Source organism: Crotalus tigris, unplaced genomic scaffold (assembly GCF_016545835.1).
Source record: "Crotalus tigris isolate CLP2741 ecotype Arizona unplaced genomic scaffold, ASM1654583v1 scf7180000017571.3126492, whole genome shotgun sequence".
Classification (NCBI taxonomy): Eukaryota; Metazoa; Chordata; class Lepidosauria; order Squamata; family Viperidae; genus Crotalus; species Crotalus tigris.
In genome coordinates this window covers 2,576,069-2,596,887 of record NW_024096482.1, presented here as the reverse complement: position 1 = coordinate 2,596,887, position 20,819 = coordinate 2,576,069, and the positions used below count along the sequence as shown (strand labels likewise).

Here is a 20,819-nt window from a genome sequence, read left to right as displayed (position 1 = left end):
TGTGTGTGTTGTGTGTATGTGTTGTTTCAGCTGTGAGCGACTCCAGAATGGGAGTCTCCTCCATCCAGTCGCACGCAGACTCGAGGGATGCTCTTCTGAAAAGTTCCCCAACTCGGGGAAGAGGCCTTTCCGAACACGCTTTTAATTGTAACACGTTTCCCTCTCTCCTTCGAGCAGGCTGGAACAGGTGCCGTCTAGCCCGATGGAAGCTTGGCGATCCTGCATAGCTCCCCGGGAGCTATGAGCGTTGTTGAACACCAGTGGATAGTCTACAGTGTACTTTCTGAAGGCAGTGTGCAAGATTGTGTTATAGGTCCCGCGTTGAGGTCAAAGGAAGGGAGGTTTTGATGAACCTCCAGGCTGGGTGACTCTCTTTACTTTTGCTTATTATTTGCTGCATTTCCAAAAACTGCTGTTGGAGAAACGTTCTCTGTACTGCTGTCCCATAAAAGCAACGGGATGAGTAGTCACACAGAAAGAGAAGCTCTCAATTACCTGGTCCTTATTGGATTACAGTAGGGCACTCAAGCTGTGGAAAAGGAATGAAACTTAGTGGCTGAGCTCAGGTTGATCACAGAGATCTTAAATTTACTCCATAGGGTTGTTGTGAAGATAACTTATATATTTTATATGCTGTTTTTATGCTTTTACTATATGATTTCCCTGGGGTGGGCAGTTCTTAAATATGATAAAATAACTAAATAAATAAACTTGAGGTGAAGCCCTGCAGGTCCCCTTTAAGCATTTAGGGAGCTATATATGTAAATAAATATAACATTAAGACTGATATTACTCTTTTCAGATCAGTTTAGCTATAAACCTTTTTGATATATGGTTTCAAGTCAATGTTCATTTCTGGAGACTGTCTGGACTAGTCCCTGCATTTGTCTTGGCAAGAATTCAGAAGTGATTTGCTATTGCCATTTTTCTGGGGCTGAGTCAGAGTAACTGGCTTGAGGTCATCCAACTGGCTTCGTGCCTATGGCAGGACTAGAACTCATTGTCTCCCAGTTTCTCGCTTGGTGCCACTACTCCAAATTGTGCCTGTATAAACCAAACTTGAATACTTTATTTCAGTAATTCTTATACCCCTGTTGTAAAATAAATTAATATTATCTTCCTGATATCACCAATTTATATGAGTTATTTCACATAACATGCTTCATTTTAGCCATTTTTTTACAAATGCAATGCAGAGTTCATGTAACATAATAAATCATATTATGGCTTATTGTGTTGGATGAACTCAGACACAGTGTGATTTTGAGAAGTAAGATTGTTTGAACTCAGTGGCACTAAATGTCTATGGAGATTCTTGGTCATCCAGGTCATGGTTGTTCGAAAGGTGCTTTTGCAAGAGGCAACTGGACTTTCTTGTTGTTCTTTGAAGACATTTCGCTTCTCATCCAAGAAGCTTCTTCAGTAGCATTAGCTTCCAAATAAATAGATAAAGGAATTTTGCTGAATTTAGTCAGAGTCATACCTAAATGGAGGACTGCAGTTCAAAAATGAGATGTTATCTGAAGACTATAATAATAACAAAGTTGGAAGGGACCTTGGAGGTCATCTAGTCCAACCCCCTACTCAGGCAGGAAACCCTACACCATTTTGGACAAATGGCTGTCCAGTCTCTTCTTAAAAACTTCCAGTGTTGGAGCATTCACCACTTCTGGAGGCAGGTTATTCCACTGGTTAATTGTTCTAACTTCAGGATGAGGTTGAATCATTTCCAGACTGCAGGCATCATTCTGTTTAGTCTAATTTATATTTACAGTTTGTTCATTAAATTCATGCCAGAATCTATGGACTAGACTCACTAGAGCAGTGGTTCTCAACCTATGGGTCGGGACCCCATTTGGGGTCGAATGACCATTTCATGGGGGTCGCCAAACCACGCTGTCCGCCATTTTTTTCCCTTTTCCCTAGCTGTCCTACTCCCTCTTATTGGTGGCCACACCCACTTGGGGGTCACCACAACATGGGGAACTGTATTATGGGGTCACGGCATTAGAAAGGTTGAGAACCACTGCACTAGAGCATCTTTTCTTCACCAGAGCTGGTTACATGATTTTGGAGACATTGATGGTGCCCTTTTATTAACAGGAGGCAGAAGAGATAAAGTACACTTTATTGTTTAGATTAAGTGAATGTGAACTGTGGATATATGAATTCGGTTGATGAGTTAAGACTCCTTACAGCCATTTTTTGTCATAATATTTTCACCCTAACATTCCAGAGTGTAAAAAATCAGTCTGCTATTTCATCCCAGCTTGTTATTAAGCTGGATGGCATACAGAAATATTTACCTGTGAGAAGTTCCAACTTGTTCCTAACTAAGGGAGACATTTAAGAATGTAACAGCGCTTCAGGGACCAAACCAGATACAGAGACATTAACTTTTTGCAAGAATGGTGCATGCAGAACGGCCTGTATTTTGTGCTCTTTTCTGAAAGAATGAATTTGTCAGAACATGGAACATTCTCTCTGCATTTTTATTTAATCTGTCCTTTATTCTGCTGGTGAAAGTGACTGGGGCTTAAACAAAGGCACTGGGTTCTAAAAGGCACTTGGCTAGAGTAACGGAGTTATGCCAACGTTGTTAAAACATAATGGGTGGAAGTTGGAACGTGAAACTGAGTGCCTCATTGCTGAGAGCTACAGCAAAAGAAAAGCTTGTACTCATAATTTAATGACTTAAATTACTAATTATACTGAGTTTAAACTTTCTAAAATTTGAATAGGGAGAAATGCTTAAAGAATGGCTTAGCCTTAATGTTAAGCTACATTTGCTTATACCACAGTTTGTGGCATATCTATCTACAAGTGGATCATTCACACAATACTTAGCTTAATCATGTTATGGTTTGCTACACTTACTATAGTTTGGGGGGATGGGCAGGTGCTACTGTTTTGGTCCATAGGACCAGCAGTACATTGCCAGTCTGTTGCTGAAGTTTAGAGGTGGGGGTAGGATCTTACAAAGTATTAAAGGCATCCATTTTTGCCTCTTAAACTCCATTCAATCAGAAAAAAATCTGCCTAGTATTGAAATGGTTGGATTTCTTAAAGGATGAAAATCCTACTTTACCTCTTCGCAAGATTTAAGAAACGAATTTTGCTACTTAGACTCTCTCCTTCAAAAGCTAAGTGGACTAAAGATTTATTTGCAATTATTCTGAATGGTCTCAGGGCTGCAAAAGAGATGCAACTGTAATTTACCTTGTGGGATATAGTTTAAAGTTTTATCCATTAGTTGCAGTCCCTGCTAGGAGTTTTCTCTTGTTCCAATAGCAAAAAAAGGAATACACAATTTATTTTCCTCCAGTTGCCCCACCTGTACCTGATGTGAGTCAGCAATTATATCAAAACATATATAGGCTAACCCAGAAGAATGGGTGGGACTGCATAAATTCTCTTCTCTCTGAAATGATGCCAAAGTATTAAACATATAAAAATGATGCGGGGGGGGGGACGGGGGGGGAAACAAGACTATTAAATCATTTTAAGAGCAAATCTGGCTATTGAATTTTCAGTGGTGTCAAAAAAGATGCACTAGTTTCTGGGAAGGAGAATGCCAGAACAGAACAGAACATAAGAGTTACTTTAAATGTTCAATAATCAGCATATATCAAAATGAGATTTCGTTGCATTCAGCTCTCAAAAAAATACCATTATGCATATACTCACACATACACACATATATGACACAGAGAAACATCACAGTCTAGTTCAAATGTAGGCAAAAAAAAGAAAAAATCCTGCGAATTTACAAAACAGATGCATAAGGAACAAAGCTGTTACAGAATCTAGTAGTTCTGCTATAAATACTTTGAAACCCTCTCCCAAACGGCAGCAACAGAAACAGACTGTGAAGTGGGTGTATGGGGTCTCTAACAATGGTTCAAGCTTTAAGCACATCATGCTTATAAGCAGTATCCTGAATAACAGGAAGTGAGTTTGTTAAAATGCTTCAATTGTGCCTCTATAGAAAGTGGCCAGAACAGAAGGAGAAAGATGTTCTCTCCTCATTTGATGCAAGAAATGCAAATGCTGGTTTGCACACACTACACTAAAGATAACATATGAAGAGACCAAGTCAGATTGTTAGTTATCTACATCCCCAGGTACTTAATGCTATTGACCTCCACAGCTGCAGCCTTGATACAAGGTGGAGTATGATTATGCTGCCTCTTTCTAAAATCAACAATGATCTCCTTTGTTTCATTATCATTCAAAACCAACTTATTTTTACTGCACCAGTCCACCAAAGCCTTCACCTCCCTATAAGAATCTTCATTATCATCCTGGATAAGACCCACCGCAGCCTTCACAATATGATTCGTAGCAGATTCAGCACAGAAGTCATGGATCATCAAGGTGAACAGTAACGGACTCAGAACACAGCCCTGTTGGGAACCCATACTCAGAAAGGTGGAACTGGAAAGTTTTCTTCCAACTTGCACAAACTGGGACCTATTAATAAGGAAGTCAAGTATCCAGTTATGTGAGGAGTATTAAAACTTAATAGGCCCACTTTGTTCACCAAATGCTGAGGAATGATTATATTGAACACTGAACTAAAATCAACAAACAGCATTTGCACTTGAATATTTTTCTCCTCCAGGTGCGCCAAACAAATGAAGCACAAAAGTGCATAATCTATGGAGCGGTTCTTATAAGCAAACTGTAAATGACTATTAATGACTTAAATTATTGATTATGTTAAATTTCAACTTTCTAAAAGTTGAATAGGAAAAGTTAGTCAAATTAGTGTCCCTAATAGCTAAATGCAGAGGCATTAACTACTTTAAATGCATGTTATTTCAAAGGGTTTCCCACTTCCTAATTCCTACTTCTTGAACTTTAAAAGCATCAGGCATTAGAATATTTGCGTGACATATAAAACTTGCTAAAGTTTTTCATGACTCAATTTAGATCTTTATGTCAGGGGTCCTCAATCCTCGGTCCGTGGACCAGTACCAGGCCATGGCATGCCAGCAACCGCTCCGCCCAAACAAGTAAAACTCCATCTGCAGATGCAGGCAGCACACAAAACCATGCACTCTCTGGTCCATGGAAGAACCTCTGTCTACGGAACCAGTCCCTGGTACCCAAAAGGTTGAGGACCTCTACTTTATGTCATCATAGTTAAGAATGTGTTAGGGAACCATTTTTTGTATCTTCTTATAGTATAATACTATAGAAATGAGGAAAAAGGAAAACAAATCCCAAAATTAGGCCAGTTGATTAAGCAGTGAACTCTGCAGTTTAAAATCAGTTTGAAGGTGATAAGTCAAAGGCAGACCTTGTATTAACTGTTGTTGATGTTAGATATACACTGTCTTCAAGGATAAAAGAAATGGTTGCTTCTATCAGCTTTGAAAATACTAAGACTGTTTGTCTCTTGACTGACTGCTGCCATCCATAACATACTTGCAGAGACCTTGCATTGACTAAGAGTGGACAAAAAGGAACATTTAATCTGTTCATGAGAAACAAATAGCATATAAACCAACAGTATTTTTAGCCCTCAGAGCCTGAAGATATCTAACATGCAACTAGCAAATAACCCAACCAGCCACTCACTGTAGGAAGATTTGAAGACCAATAGAACTTCTCATTCAGGAAACTTTCTTTTTCCTCCCTTTTTTTGGGAAGTTTTCCCTCACCTATTAATTGGGAGGAAAATAAATGTGTTATCACCTAGAGAGCTCGTATTTGTTATAAATTTGACATCAGGGCTCAAAACAAGGACAAAGTAATGTTAGAGAATTTTACTTCCCAAGAAATTCAATTATAGAAGTTGTTAATGAACTGTATTAGAATAACAAAACTTTGCCAACATTATCCAAAGAAAGACTGCTAAAGTCACAAACATCAAGTTTCAAAAACCATTAATAAATGTAACAGGTTTTTAAGACATAATTGCTCATTAATGAAATACTTGTCATCTGTTTCATATTTAAGTTGCATCTGCATAATGACCCTTTCTCTCCCCACTTTCTAGTTGTTTTCCAATCCATTAGTTTAATTAATCCATGCATTTGAAGAAGTGAGCTCACTCATGCTTTTTAATAAAACGTGTTAGAAAAGATGCTGCTAAACTCTTCGTGATTTTCTTCTGCCACCCTCTGGGTTAGGGTACTGCAAGGATCACAAGCTGGGTGTTGTTGTTGTTTTGTCTTCCCATGAAGGCCCATCTGCTCCTTTTATGTTTGATAGGTTCTCTGGTGATTGGGCAAGGGGATCTGAAGTTGAATCACTTCCTTTGAGATCCCAATGTTCACTGGATTATGAGTGAATATGGCACAATTAGTATTAGAAGTTGTATTTATAAAGGAGACTTATTTTACAGAGGTAATGAAATAGTGTAGAAAGGAAAAGAATAACAGTTATTATATATATAATGTATATTCACCACATAGCCCTAAAATAATTCATATAGAACTCCAACTTCTGCTAGATTAACAAAATGTTTAAGAACACTGTGAATATAATTCAGATTAGAGACATTGAAGTCAATGGATATGTTTGGGAGTCTACATCATTTTTCAGAAAGACTTGGCTAAGCTATGAAGTCTGCTAAAAGATTGGGACATTCCTCATAAAGGGCAGTTATTTTCATTTACTCGTTCCAGGTGTTTTTGGGCAGCATTGTGCAGACTTGCCACTATTTCCATGGTTACAATATTGAAAGGCATATGAGACACAAACTGCATGCCAATCAGAATAGTCTGGGAAGTCTTATAACAGAAGCAGAAGTCTGAAAGTTCCAGCAATTCTTAAACAATGCTATTAGTGGCTCTTTTAATAAGCTTATTTTATTCTTTATATCCATGCCAATTAAGTTTTAGTAATGTGTTTGTGTTGGGTCTTTTCCTTGTGGGGAAGTATTAATCATAATAATGCTATTAAAGAAATCATGGCTTCTGCATCAGAGCTTGATCAAAGCAACATCCACTGTTGGGAAAAATGAATGCAAAGGCAGATAATGACCTTCTTTATTGTTTTGCAGTCTTTAATAGGCAGTCTGAAGAGATACCTGTGATTCTGCTGAGAGAAAGAGAGAGGGGGAGGGCGAGAGAGAGAGAGAGAGAGAGGGAGAGGGAGGGAGGGAGAGAGAGAGAAAGATAGAGAGAGAAAGATGAGATCCAGTGTGATATAGCAGTTAAGTTGTTGAATTGGGAGTAGGGAGACCAGCAAACCAGTTGACTTTGAGTCAATCACTTTTGTTCGAACACACTTTATCCTCCTACTTTCCCCACAACCACAAGCCTGTGAGGTGAGTTGAGCTGAGAGAGAATGACTGGCCCAAAGTCACCCAGCAGGCTTTCATGGGACTTGAACTCATGGTCTCCTGCTTTGTAGCCTGATTCCTATGTGGAGAAATTAAAAAAAAACATCAGTCTACCAACCTACTTTGGGTTTGGTAGATTACAGTGAATAGATCTTCATCCTGCAGTAGATGGATTCAGATAATATGAATAAATAATGCATGTTATACTCATGGGTCCAGGGTAAAAGGAGGTTGCAAGTAGTTTAGTTTTAGTTTAAATCAACCGTGAGTCTAATTGTCCTGTAGAAGGGGCACAGAGAGGCAGGCATAGAATGGAAAATAGAGAGGAAATAGTTGGACCAACACAGAGAGGAAATTGTACAGTTCTGCATACTACCATTTTGGCTATGGTCCCATCCTCTGCCATTATGCAGTCACAACAGCCTGTACCCTGAGGAAATGTGACCCTTAATTGTAAGAAGGTCACACTTCCTAGAAATCATAATTAGGATTGTAGCTTTGGCTTAATTTTTGCTTACTTTAGGACAGTGTTCTGCACAAGCACATATTTCTGTTCTTGGCATTCACAAAGTTTTCTTTCTAAAAATTCAGCAAGAACCATTCCACATTTAGTCCTTGTTTCAGCCCTCTTCCTGAATTACCAGTATAGTAGCCTTCTTTGTGAACAGAATAAATACAGATAATATGTTCAAAATACTCTTGGGTTTGGCAAGCACTATCAGAATGTGCACATTTAGAAAACATTCATTTTTAGTACCCATGGTTAATTAACTGATTTCCATGGTAGTATTTAGTGGAATTTTAATTTCATGGCCCCAGATTGTCTTCGGATCACCTGTGACATTTTGGGAAATAAACTTCTTAATTATTATGGCAATTAGATCAAATTAGGAAGAAGAAATCTAATTTGAAAGAAAAATATATTTGTGGAAAGGATGGAATAAGGATTATTCTTCATTGATTAATTTGCTTGATTCTTTTTACTGTTGCAGATACAAATAGGGATGTGGAGAGCAGTAGAAGCAGACTTATAAATAGATGCTTCCTGTATTGGGTGAACCAGATAAGTGTTAAAAACATTCTTCCCTTCCCCATCGTTGCAAATTAATAATAAAAGAATCTTTAGCAAACTAGTCCATTAAAGATTTCTATGTCCTTTGACTCTTTTATTTTTTAGATTTACAGTATATCCTACTTTCCTTCAGGATCTCAGGGTTGCACGCACAGTACTTCCCCCCCCTCAAAAAAACATCCCTGTGATTATTCAGTTGAGAAAAAATAGCTGACCCAAAGTGAGCTTCCATGGCTGAGGGTGGACTAGAACCTTGACCTTCTTACATGAAAAGCTCCTATTCCCCCCCCCCCACTTCTCAATCTCTTTTATCCTTTCTTCTGTGCATAGTTACTGTTGAATACTGCAGAGTTTACTTCTGAGGTAAACATATATGGAATGTTGTTGTTAATAATCCCTGTCTGCTGAAATATAAATGCAAAAAAAACCAACAACAACACTCCACGTTATATCAACCCTGTGCAGAGATGAAGCAAGTTTACTTGCATTTCCTATGTCAAAAACAAAGGGAAGAGATCATACCAAAGAAGAAGCCCCAGAGGAACTTTTGTTTTTCTTTTATCTATAAAAAACACTTGGGGAGAAAGGTTGTTATTTATGTATTTATGTATGCATTTACTTACTTACTTACTTACTTACTTACTTAGCAATAAATACAGCTTTCCCAGAATACTATTCATTCCTGTTTATTAAGATTTATTTCTACGTTAGAGATGGAAACCTGTGGCCTTTGAAGCATGATTGAATTGCAGTTCTCAACCATCATGACAGTGGTGCAGAATGTTGAGAACTAGTGGTTCAACATCTACAGGGCTACAGGGTTCCTAGCCCTGCTCTGTATTTCTATAAAGGACTTGATATTGATCATTGGATTAAAAGCAGACAATACAAAAAGACTTTCAAAAATCACCATTAAGTGTCAGCCATTTGAGGTAATCTAGACCAGGAAACCAAAATTACGAATGCTAACACTACTTTTATTATAAGGTTACAGTAACAGAATCTTGCAAGTCCTCTTGCATGTCTCTCCCCACTGACTTTATGTTCAAGAGAGGTGTCCCAAGTTGATTATATAAGAGGGATGGCTATATAAATGTTTTAAATACATCAATAAAAGCATGATTGCTTAGACACTTGCTGTTTTGTAATAAGCTGATTTTAGAGCTGATCAAAAAGTAACAGGTAATATATTTGATAGTAAAAATGTTTACAGTTTTGATTGAATTATGCTTCATCAAGCTGATGATGGCTCCTAGTGACAAGATAGACAGAATTCATTTAAGATCGCTGTCCTGAATTTTCTGGTGTTCCAGTGTTAACTAATGTTATTGAATGCGTCAACTTTGCTATTGTTCATCCTCTTTTTCTCTTTCTTTCCACCTTTCCCAGCATTAAAGATTTCTGAAGAGAGGTAGGTATTCATCTTGGTCATATGGAAGATGGAAAATGAAGCCTTTCCTATCTTGTCTTACTAAGTATTTCTATAGATGCCTTTTCTCTTTAGCCTGCTCCCAAATAGTTAGAAGAAAGAAGTCCACCTTCTACTTCTACAACTGTTCTATATGTGATACTCTACTAGTATCTTCCTGAGACATTCACAGAATTGGAGACATTTTGTCAAAATGATAAAAGCAGCATTGTGGCATCATAATACAGGCTCTGCCATTTTTGAACATTGCCTCCTTTGAGCATATGATGGATGCATCTGAATACCATTTGTTCTCATTTGTCAGTTTCCTTTATAAAAAAATCTTTAGGGATTCTATATTTCATGGATAGTACATGTTTAAAATATAGTACATGCACTCGCAACTCAAAATATGGACATATTTTTGAGTAGTTAGGCCTAATGCATTGTCTGAGTTAAATTTTAACTCCTGTCCAATCACCAGCATTTGTTTGGTCTTCAAAGGGACCTTAATCACAGGAGATCAAAAATATAACCTTCAATTTAGAAGATACGAATTGAACACTCTATGACTTCCACCTGAATAAAAAGTTGTTTGTGTGAGATTTCAGTATTGTATTCATGTAGCAGCTATGGAAACAATATAAATCACACAGGCTTTTAAATCCTAAAAAGAGTTAATTTTTTATAGCATTCAGTCTCAATTTTTATACCATCCCAAAAACTTAAATTAAATTAAGAAAACATTTTCTTTCAATAAGTCGTGTTTTGTCTCAAATTTAAATGTCCTACTTCTGTTACTTCTTATTCATCCCTATTATTTTATTAATATTGACTTAGTTTTATTCTGCTGTTTACCCAAATGAGTATGTGAATAGAAACATACAGCATAAAACAAAGAAATAAATTCAAAGGTCATTATAAGTTGTATACATTAAGCTAATTGTTTTTTTTATTGGGGTAGGATTATATTCTCAATGGGAACATTATTGTCACATAATTTTCTCTCTGGAGACTTGATCTTTCCAGAGAATAAAGCATCCTGCCAGAAGTGTTCATTTTCCATATTCAAGCTCAAGTTCTTAATTACAGGGTCTGAAGAAACTGACAGATATTTTGGGCTTTTGGGCTTATTTACATTAGAAAACTTGACACTTACACTACAGTATTACAACTGTCAAGTTTAAGTGTTTGCAAAATAAGCCATTGAGTTTTCTAAAAAAATCATTTCCAAAAACTTCATTTATATATTGTCCTGCTTCTAAATTTGCAACAAGATGAACTGTTTTATTTGTTTAAATTACAGGAGAGGCGAATCATAAAATACAACTGAGATATGCCTGAAAATGTTGCCCTGTGAAATATTTCTTTTGTTCAAGATTATAGCCTGCCATCTAGCTATTCTTTCATTCCTTTGTTCATTCATTTATTCCATTCCTTTCCAACCCTAACCCTAACCTGCTTACACATCTTGCTTATGGCTGAATGGGTGTATTTGACTATGTAATCAGATACAGTTATAATTTATGAGAAGTATAACTCTTGCCACAGCGATTCACAAGAAACATTTCATTAAAAAGTTGTAATTATTAGCTTTATTTTACTATTTTATTTTTATTTCTAAATTACCTTGAAATTCACAAATTTCTCCTAACAGTGCTATGTAAATGCACAGTTAACAAGGAGAAATTGTTAATTGTTATAAATTCACAGATTAAGACAGATTTATTCCATATTTGAATACATTTTCCTGCATACTGCAGTTTAATTTAAAAGTATAAAGTGGAATATTCTTTTGGGCAGGGCTTTTTTTCTCATAGAACACCCAGAACGGAGTTCCGGCACCTTTTTTGGATGGAACCTTGTAGGGTAGGCAAGGCAGGTTGTATGATGTTTGTGAGTTCCGGCACCTTTTTTTTTTTTTTTTTTTTTTTTAAGAAAAAAAGTACTGCTTTTGGGCCCATGCACAGCAGACAGACTTTGGAGAAAATTCTTTTGCAGCATCAAGATGCAGCAACTGACAATAAAGGACCTTGACAAGACCTTTTAGGTCACTCCTAGGGCCTATTCCAGCTCTCTCAGTAGTGGCAAAGGAGGCCCCAGAAATGATGTAGAATGAACATGGAATTACTGTTTAGGAAAAAGGTCTATATTGATTCACAAAATAGCTTTGAAAGCTATTCCAGGCAAAACTTCATCATATGGTAATGAACCACTGTTCAAAGTTTTACCCAGCCTTGAATCCTAGCCTGTCCATAAATGACAAAAGAAATGATGTACGTATTCTAATTGCCATTTCCATTAAGCACATTTGAGAATTTACAAGGGACTTGTAGAAAGTGGACATTTTGGGGATTACTTCATATAGAAAATTATGCCAAAATTAGTGAGAAAGAGAGCAGGCCTCAAACTTCAATTGGTTTGAAAGGATTACTTTACATATTGCAGTTTAGATCATTTTCACCTGTCCTTTATTTGACAGATATGCTGTCACCAGATCCTAATTTTAAATAACTTCAAGAAGTATAGAAGGGATTCTTGTTCATGTGTTTATTTTCATAATATAGTGATGAAACTGACATAATTTATGCATCTACAGTAGCAGCAATCTTGGATTGGAACTGGAATTCAAAACTTTTGTTAACCGCACAGCACACTGGGTAATTTGGGGTCTGTCTCCATCACTTTGCTCAATCTGTCCCAAAAAATGCTATCCCAACAGTGCTATTCAAAAGGCAACTAGACTTTTTTGTTTTTTTCTTTGAAACTGTTTTACTTCTCATGCCCCTTTTCAGTTCTGGCTGAATAGTAGGGAATGGAAGGATTTATATTCTTCGCAGTGAGAGTCATTGAGACCACTTAGAGGTTTATCTCTATCCTCAGGTTCTTCTGAATCAGAGTGCAGATGGATGTGGAACCTTCTTGGTACTGCTGGATTGTATTGCAGACAGGAGATAGCTGGTGTTGTATCCCTCTTCTTCTGTTGAGTGAGGCTGTTCAGTTTTAATATAGATGGCCTCTTTGACCTCCTTTTCAAGCTAGTGGTCCTCTCTGCCCAGAATGTAGACTATTTTGTCTCCAGATGCAGATGGACTGCTGAATCTTATTCTAATGGGTTTGTTCTCTTATGTGGGGCCATGTGTTGGTGAAGTAGTTGTTTCGTTTCTCCAATGCACAGACCTGCACTGGAGTGTCTCACTGCATTGCATCGCAAATACGTATTGCTCAGTTTCTGTCTGGATGTTTGTCCCTGGGATGGACAAGCTTCTGCCTTAATGTATTCTTGGGTTTAAAGTGTGTATGTATGTTGTGTTGTTTGAAAATCCTCCTGAGCTTTTCATATATTTTTGTAACATATGGAATGACAACATTGCTTCGTTTGTTGTTCTCTTTGTCTGTTATGGAGGAGCTTCTGCTGGGTCTTTTCTTGGCGGGGTGAATTTGATGAAGTTAGGATAGCCACAAGTTCTTGATGTGTTTTAGTTCTTCTTCTTCCCCCTCTTTACTGGTAAGCAAACTTTCAGCCTGGTATTTTAGAGTTCTGATCACATCCATTTTGTGCACCAATGGATGGTGAGAATCAAAATGTAAACACTGATCTTTGGGTGCGGGGGGGGGGTGCTGTAAACTTCAGTGTTAAGGCTTCTGTCTTCTTTAATCTTCACTGCACAGTACAGGAACGCCAGACTGTTTTCTTTAACATCTTCCCATGTGTACTTAATGTATCTAGCCACAGAGTTTTACGTGGTGAAGACTTCTACTTCCTGTATTTTAATCTTGACCCAAGTATTATCCACATACTTATACCACTGAGTGGGTGGAATTCCTGTGAAGGAGTTTAGGGCTTTTGTTTCTACTTCTTCCATGTAGAGATTGGCCACAGTAGGGTAAACCTGTGGCACAGCCATGATTTTGTCTGGAGAAACCTTTATTGTATTTAATATAGGAAGTGGTCAGGCAGAAGTCCAGCATAACACATTTGTGGTCTGGACTGATGTTGCTTCTTACAGCTTCAGTTGTTGAAATGCCAGTGAAGAATGAAGTGACATTGTCAGTAAAGAAGCGACTGCTATAGGACAGCACAGTTACAGCTGAAACAGAGACTTTAGTCGTCTGTTAAAGTAATAATAATACCCTCTAGTGTCAGCAGAAAGTCTTCTAATGCTATTACTTTATGGTGAAAACTAATACATAACTATAAGAAACTTCAATATTATTTCAACTATATAATATCAAGAATTGATCTGTAATTTACAAGTGAATGGTAAGCTGTGGTTCTTAAATGTTACTTGTACAATAATGACAAAACAAAACTTTCACAGTGTAGTAAAATAATACCATTCTGGACTACTCTCATTTGTAGTAGCAAACAAGCATTTCAACCTCAGACGATATCCATCCTTAGCCAGTCACAAAGAACTTGCATTTTCTGTTTAGACTGCCATACAGATGCCATAACCTTGATTTGCCTGGGAATATGACACACAATTGTGTAGTTCCAGTAACTGTTATCTATAAACAGCCTGGGGACTGATGAAAAGGTTTCTGTTTTCTACAACAGATAGTGGCCTTTCATGCTCAGAAATGCTCACTCATGCATTAGGTTTCCTGATTTTAATGAGGTTATTCTTGATTGTTGGACATTTGTTTGTTTTTGAAATATAAACTAGTTGGTAATGTGCATGCCTTCCATGGTAATTACAGAAACACAGATTTTAAAAAACTTAAATGGCAGTTTTTGAACAGCTGTCCTTATGACGCTGCAAATGAGAAAGAGGTTTCTGCCTATATAGAGTTCTTGGATCTGAAAAGTTAACAAAATATTGGTAAATAGCTATGATTGTCACAAGGAAGGCTGCTGGGAAAAGGGATAAATTGTTGTGTCTACTTGAATTTACTCCCACATATTTTCAGCCCAACAGTGAAGGATGTAAATTTTTTCTTCACTGTTTATCTTTGTACAGAATTCTAAACCACTTCATTCATTAGGTATCAGCAAGAGAAGATTTTAGATATATTTTATTTTATTCCTATGAACTCTAAAATGATAGCAAATAGTATAAACAATTATATTTTGTTGGGTTAATTGCTAATGCATAGTTTTTCCTGAACTTAAAATCAAAACAAAAACAATAGGAAACATCAGTGGACTTAAAAGATATGCCCCCTGGGAAAATCCAGGATTGTAGCTAGACAGCGAAATTAAGAAAAAAAACATACTAGAAGAAGAAGGCAGTATCAAACAGTTGGCTATCATTTCCAAGAAAATTGCCTGGCTATGACCATGTGGGTTGCCACAATTCAGTTCAAAGGTGACTTTATTTCATTACTTTTTTTTTTTTTTTACCGTTGAGTCATTTGTTATTCTGAGATCCCTTCTTCAAATTTGCATTTGAATGGTCTGAACTTGTAAATGTGTCTGCTCCCTTGGGCAGGGCAGAGTTTTATTCTGTTGGTACCTATCCAGTAGAAGCTGAGATCTTGGCTAGTTCACAGAACATGCTAAGTTACAGAGTGGCTTCTTTGGGTTTTAGTTTTGCTTGGAGGTAATCAGCTGCTACATAAATTAACTATGTATGAACAAACTTTGGTTTATATAGATGTGGAATTCTTTCTACAAATCCTGGTCCACAAATCCTGTGCCGAGTGAAATATATATTCATGGAAACAGAGAATATACCTAGATATTATGATAAAATTATTATGAATGATTATAACTGATATTAAGATAAGAAATGCACCACTGTCTTGATTTTTTATGATAATATTTCTGTTCTTCTTAACAGACATATTTGAAAATTGCTGTGAAGCATATAATATTGGCCTTGAAGGAGCTAAAGTGTTTTCTGGTTCCCGAAATGAACAATTTGGATATTTAGTTCAACAGATTACAAACCAAAAAGGCAAATGGTAAGCATTACTGTACTTTCTATACAATAAAGAAGAGGATGAAAGAATCAAATTTGTTGCACTGTGTAGGATTTTTTATTTCTTAAGGAAATGATAATTTGCTTTCTTCTTTATTTTTCTCCTTGTTTTTCAAAAAGCTGTAGATAAAATTAGTATGTATACTATTCTTACTATTCCTTTTTGGGGTAAGCAACCTTATGAAAATTTTGAAAAAGAATTAAGTAATCCAAAGAAATTAATACGGAAGGTTAAAAATAAGGAAAAAAGCCATTCCTTTAGTTTACAAGGCCACTCCTCAATATACATCTTCCTATTTTTATGCCTTTACAAGGCATTTTTGTTTTTACAATATCCATTTAAAGATACATATATTCTTTTTTCTTTAAAATTCTCACTGCGGTTGTTAAGTTAGTAACATGGTTATTAAGTGAATCTCGTTTCCCATTGACTTTGCTTGTCAGAAGGTCGCAAAACATGATCATATGATCCTGGGACATTGTAACAGTCATAAATATGAGCCAGTTGCCAAGCATATGAATTTTGATCATGTGACCATGGAGATTCTAAGTGTGAAAAATGATCATAAGTAACTTTTTTCAGTGCCATTGTAACTTCGAATGGTGACTAAATGAATGGTTGTAAGTTGAGCACTACCTCTATTTGCTGTGAGAAAATGGTAACGTTGCAACTGTAGATAGTGTGTAAGTTCTATAAATGTTAAAGTATAGAATGTGGTTCCTTGATGGAGTTGCTTAGTTTGATAAGTATGCTTAAGATATTTAACAAAAGGTGACATTAAGTCAAGTTTGGGAAGGGCAGTATGGCTTTATGCCAGGCACATGTGCCAATCAGATTTGTCCTTTTCAACAGGTCATATGTGAACGTAAGAAATAAAGATTAGTGTACCTTTATTGATTTACAGGAAACATGATGGCTGTTAGGCCTAAATTATGGATTTTTTGTGCAAATATAGAGTTGAAAAAGGGTTGCAGAACAGTATATGAATCAAATAAAAGTATGCATGAGAATAAATAGAATATTTAGTGAATAATTTAACACTAAGCAACGAATAAGATAAGGATATATGATGTACCCTTGATGGTTCATCTATAAAAGGATTAGGAACACATGGTTAAAAAACTACAACAAGCAGATAAATTTGGTTACCTTAGTAAGTTCTTCACTAAAGATAGGAAAATGGACGGAGAAACTGGCAGGAAGGTTGCGGACAGGCTTCAATCTTTAGCAAGAAGTAAAAGAGTGTTTGAAAAATTAAATGGGGCAATGCAAAAGACCATGTTTCTGTCCAATATTATATGTGGAAATAAAAGTTAAGTATGACAGAAGAAACAAAAAATAAACTGAATGAGGTGGAAATAAGAAAAATTGAAGGGTTGGATTAAAATGTGACTGACTAAATATAAAAGATGTTCATGTGGTTGGACATATTGACATATTGAGAGAACACTAAAACATTGACTGGCTTCAAAACAATTTGTTCCATTGTGAGGAATGTGGGCAGGCTGGTAAGAGAAAAGATAGCTGTGCATAAATAACTTGGGAACTCAACCCAGGAAGGGACAAATCTGGGAAAAGAGCTTCAAAGTACTTAAGTAGGAATTAATTCATTAGCAATGAGCTTAAGACATTTCCATTTCAATTTCCCAGGTTCTGTATTTGTGTCAACAAAGCTTGAAATATAATTTTCTGAAATGCATATATCTTTGGTTATGTGGGACTTGATATGCACTACTAGGCATTTACTTACTCTTGAAGAGTAGGTCATAGGCTGACTTACACAAGTCATTTTGTACTTAGATCTGTTTCCTCCCACAGTCTGTTTTATGGTTAAACAGTCCTTGAAGTCATAGAATTTCAACCTTTAACAAGAATATTCATGAGGAGGGCTTTCAGAAGGCTGATTAATTGTTCGCCACAATAGCTTAGTCACAGTATTGTGTAAAGAAGAGAATCAATTCATAAAAAAAAACAAGTTGATGTATAAAGTAAGAATGTCTGAAGGCTAAATCATACGATGAATGGCTAAGAAGACTAAGTATGTTTAGCCTAATGAACAGAAAGCTCAGGGGAGACGTGATACCCATCTTCCAGTGCTTGAAAGGCTGTCACAGAGAAAAGGGGGTCAATTTATTCTCCATAATACCTGATGGCAGAAAAAGAAGCAATGGGTGGAAGTTCATCAGAGGGAGATCCAACCTGGGAAAAGGGAAAAAATTTTGACAGTGAGAATGATTAATCAATGGAATAGCTTGCCTCCCTGAGTTGTGGGTGCTCCATTGCTGGACGTTTTCAAGAAAAGATTGGACAACCATTTGTCTGGGATGATAAAAAGACTTCTGCTTTGGACAGAGGGTTGGACTAAAAGACCCCAAGGTCCCTTCCAGGGACCTGTGTGTGTGTATGTTGTATGTATTTCTATATCTCGCATGAATAAAAGGGGGGGGAAAGATAAGCAACACACATTTAACAAGAATTAAAATGCCCAAAAATAATTTTTTAAAAAGAGTGGAAAAGAGGATGGGGGAAGAGTTATTGGGTTTCTAACTTCTCCCCAGAAATTTGGGGGAGTGAGCAAATATAAAAACATCAACCAATCTATAGAAATCTATTAAAAAGAATTGCCCTCTGGAAAACCAGTAGTCAAAGTTGTCCTTATGTTGGGGAGAGGCTGTTCCACAAGAGAAACACCATGACGGAGAAATTACGCTTTCTAGGAACAAGTTACAAATAGGGAGTAGTTCACTCTATCATTAAATATCTCTTTGGCAAATGCATGTGACAACCTCCCCCAACACTCCCTCTATAATATTGGAAATGTCTCAGAATTTGCTCTTAAAAATGCATCAATAATAAATGATTTTTTTTTAAAGAGAAGTTTGATAGAATTTGATAATTTACTTCTAGCACATTATATGCTAATTGCAATTTACTCAAAAGCAGACTTTATAGAAATGTTCTAGCAGGGGTGTCTACAGGACGGATATCTGTATGTGTGAGACAAATAGAAAATAGGTAGAGCTTTGATCACACCAGTGACGAGTTATTTTAACGTCAGTTACAGGTATCCTTGCCCGACACACTGCCTTTCAGACCCTTCAAATATAATTGTCATCTGTACTCAAAGTGGCTATTGGTAACAAATGATAGAGATGCAACTGGAGAGCAACATGTAGGAAAAGGCTTCTGACAGAGCCAAAAATGTGATTTTTAAAGGCTAGTATCACATTAAGAAAGGAGTTCTTTTCAGTTTTTCGTTTAAACTGAACCTTTAATGTCAGCACATTTAATAAGAGTTTATCCATTTTTCAGGTTGCTTGTTTCTTCACCTTGGAGTGAAAATAGAATGGGAGATATCTATAAATGTGCTGTTCATCAACAGGGATCCAAATGTTCAAAGATGGACCTACAGAGTAAGTTGTGTTATCAGTTTATTGTGATTGGCATTCTCTGATGGCTACTTCATAAAATAAATTTTATTTTCAGCATCCACATCTCACTGTCCAGTGGGTGACCAGAGTCTGAGAAGCCCAGCTGTTGGTCATATTCTTACTGGTGCTACACCAAACCACAGTCAGCAATAGATTGCTAGGCAACTTCTGGTAAATTGGGGAATGAAACCATTATGCATTGGTCTGGGAAAGCCTGCACTTCCTTCTTCCCCACAATCCATGCAATTGCTGGAGGACTCTCGTACGGCTTCTCCTTTAGCAAAGGAGCTGTGTCCAGAGACTAGAAAATTGTAAATTAATTCTCTCTTCCCTTTTGGCCAGATAACAGTAAGTTATGGAATACAAAATATAGTTAAGATGTCATAGCTGACCTGGGAATTCTGGGAGTTAAAGTCCAGACATCTTAAAGTTGCCAGGGTTGAGAAACACTGTACTACTTTTGCTCCACAGTTCAACTCATAGTCCAAGTTTCATGTTATACTTTTGCTCAGTTTTGCTTTCATTTATTCTTTTTAGCTGTTACAAGCATACCAAATGTTAATGAGATAAAGAAGGACATGAATCTAGGGTTAACTCTAGTAAGAAATCAAAGAACTGGAGGCTTTTTGGTAAGTATAAAGATGTGGGCACTACAAATATAAGTTCTCTATGTCAGTGCTAAATTATAGTAATTTTTACTTTTCTCTGTACAGGTATTATGTAGATAACATTTCTAGAAGTACATTTATTTTATAAATGGAATAACTGCAAAGATCAATTTGTTTGATTTTATATTTAAAGTTGTTTTATGCATATCATAAATAGTAGGGAATTGCCAACTTCACCTACAATCCCAGATTTCACCCACAAAGCCTAGAACTACCTACAATTATCCTTCATCTAACCATAAATTTCACTCAAATAATCAATTTTTATTTTCGTCATACACTAGCATATAACTAAGAATTACACTAAAATAGAAATAAAAATAAAAATCATGTTGATAGAACAAAAGATAAAGATAGAATTAAGGTAAAATTGCAAGGTACAGATATCTAATACAAGATACAGGTATTAAAACACAAAACAATTCTATAAAATTACAATTACATTTTACAATGAATAATCTAAATGGTATAAATAGCTACAAAAGGACATAAGGAATACTAGAATTTATAAAACACCATGAGAATGTAAAATTATCCTAACTTAAGTCTAATAATTACTGAAGCTATGCTAGGGTTTGTTGGAATTAAAGTCATTATATTCAAGCCAATTATAACACCAAAATAGCAAAATAAAAGTGATCTGTGTATATTTAAAGGAAAAGAGGGGGAAAGGAGGGGTATCTTGATATATAAGGACCAAAGTCCTACATTATTTTTTGTTGCAACTTTATAAAGTTCTAAGGTATGTTACAGTTGTGATGCCTTCCTGGGTTGTTAACAAAATTATAATCACAGTACTATTATAGAGACTGGGTTGAATGGTAAAGCAGTAGCCCTCCATCATTGGATTGGAAAACAATGAACAAACCAAATGTCAGTTTTGCTTTTCATTTAACTTGCATATCACATTCAGGAATCTTTCATGATGAGATTTATGAATCTTACTTAATACTTTTGCCTTCTACCTACAATATAATATTTCATTTGTTTTTTTATATGTACCGTGTTTCCCTGA

At 36.3% G+C, this 20,819-nt stretch overlaps 1 protein-coding gene across 1 annotated transcript in view; it reads left to right on the top strand.

Moving 5' to 3' along the window:
- The window catches only part of ITGA2 (integrin subunit alpha 2), a 58,081-nt gene that overhangs the window by 237 nt on the left and 37,025 nt on the right, over positions 1-20,819 (top strand). The window contains exons 2-4 of the mRNA XM_039356016.1: positions 15,564-15,687; positions 19,018-19,118; positions 19,674-19,765. Coding sequence (XP_039211950.1) covers positions 15,564-15,687; positions 19,018-19,118; positions 19,674-19,765 — 317 coding nt within the window. The remainder of the gene's footprint in view (positions 1-15,563; positions 15,688-19,017; positions 19,119-19,673; positions 19,766-20,819) is intronic.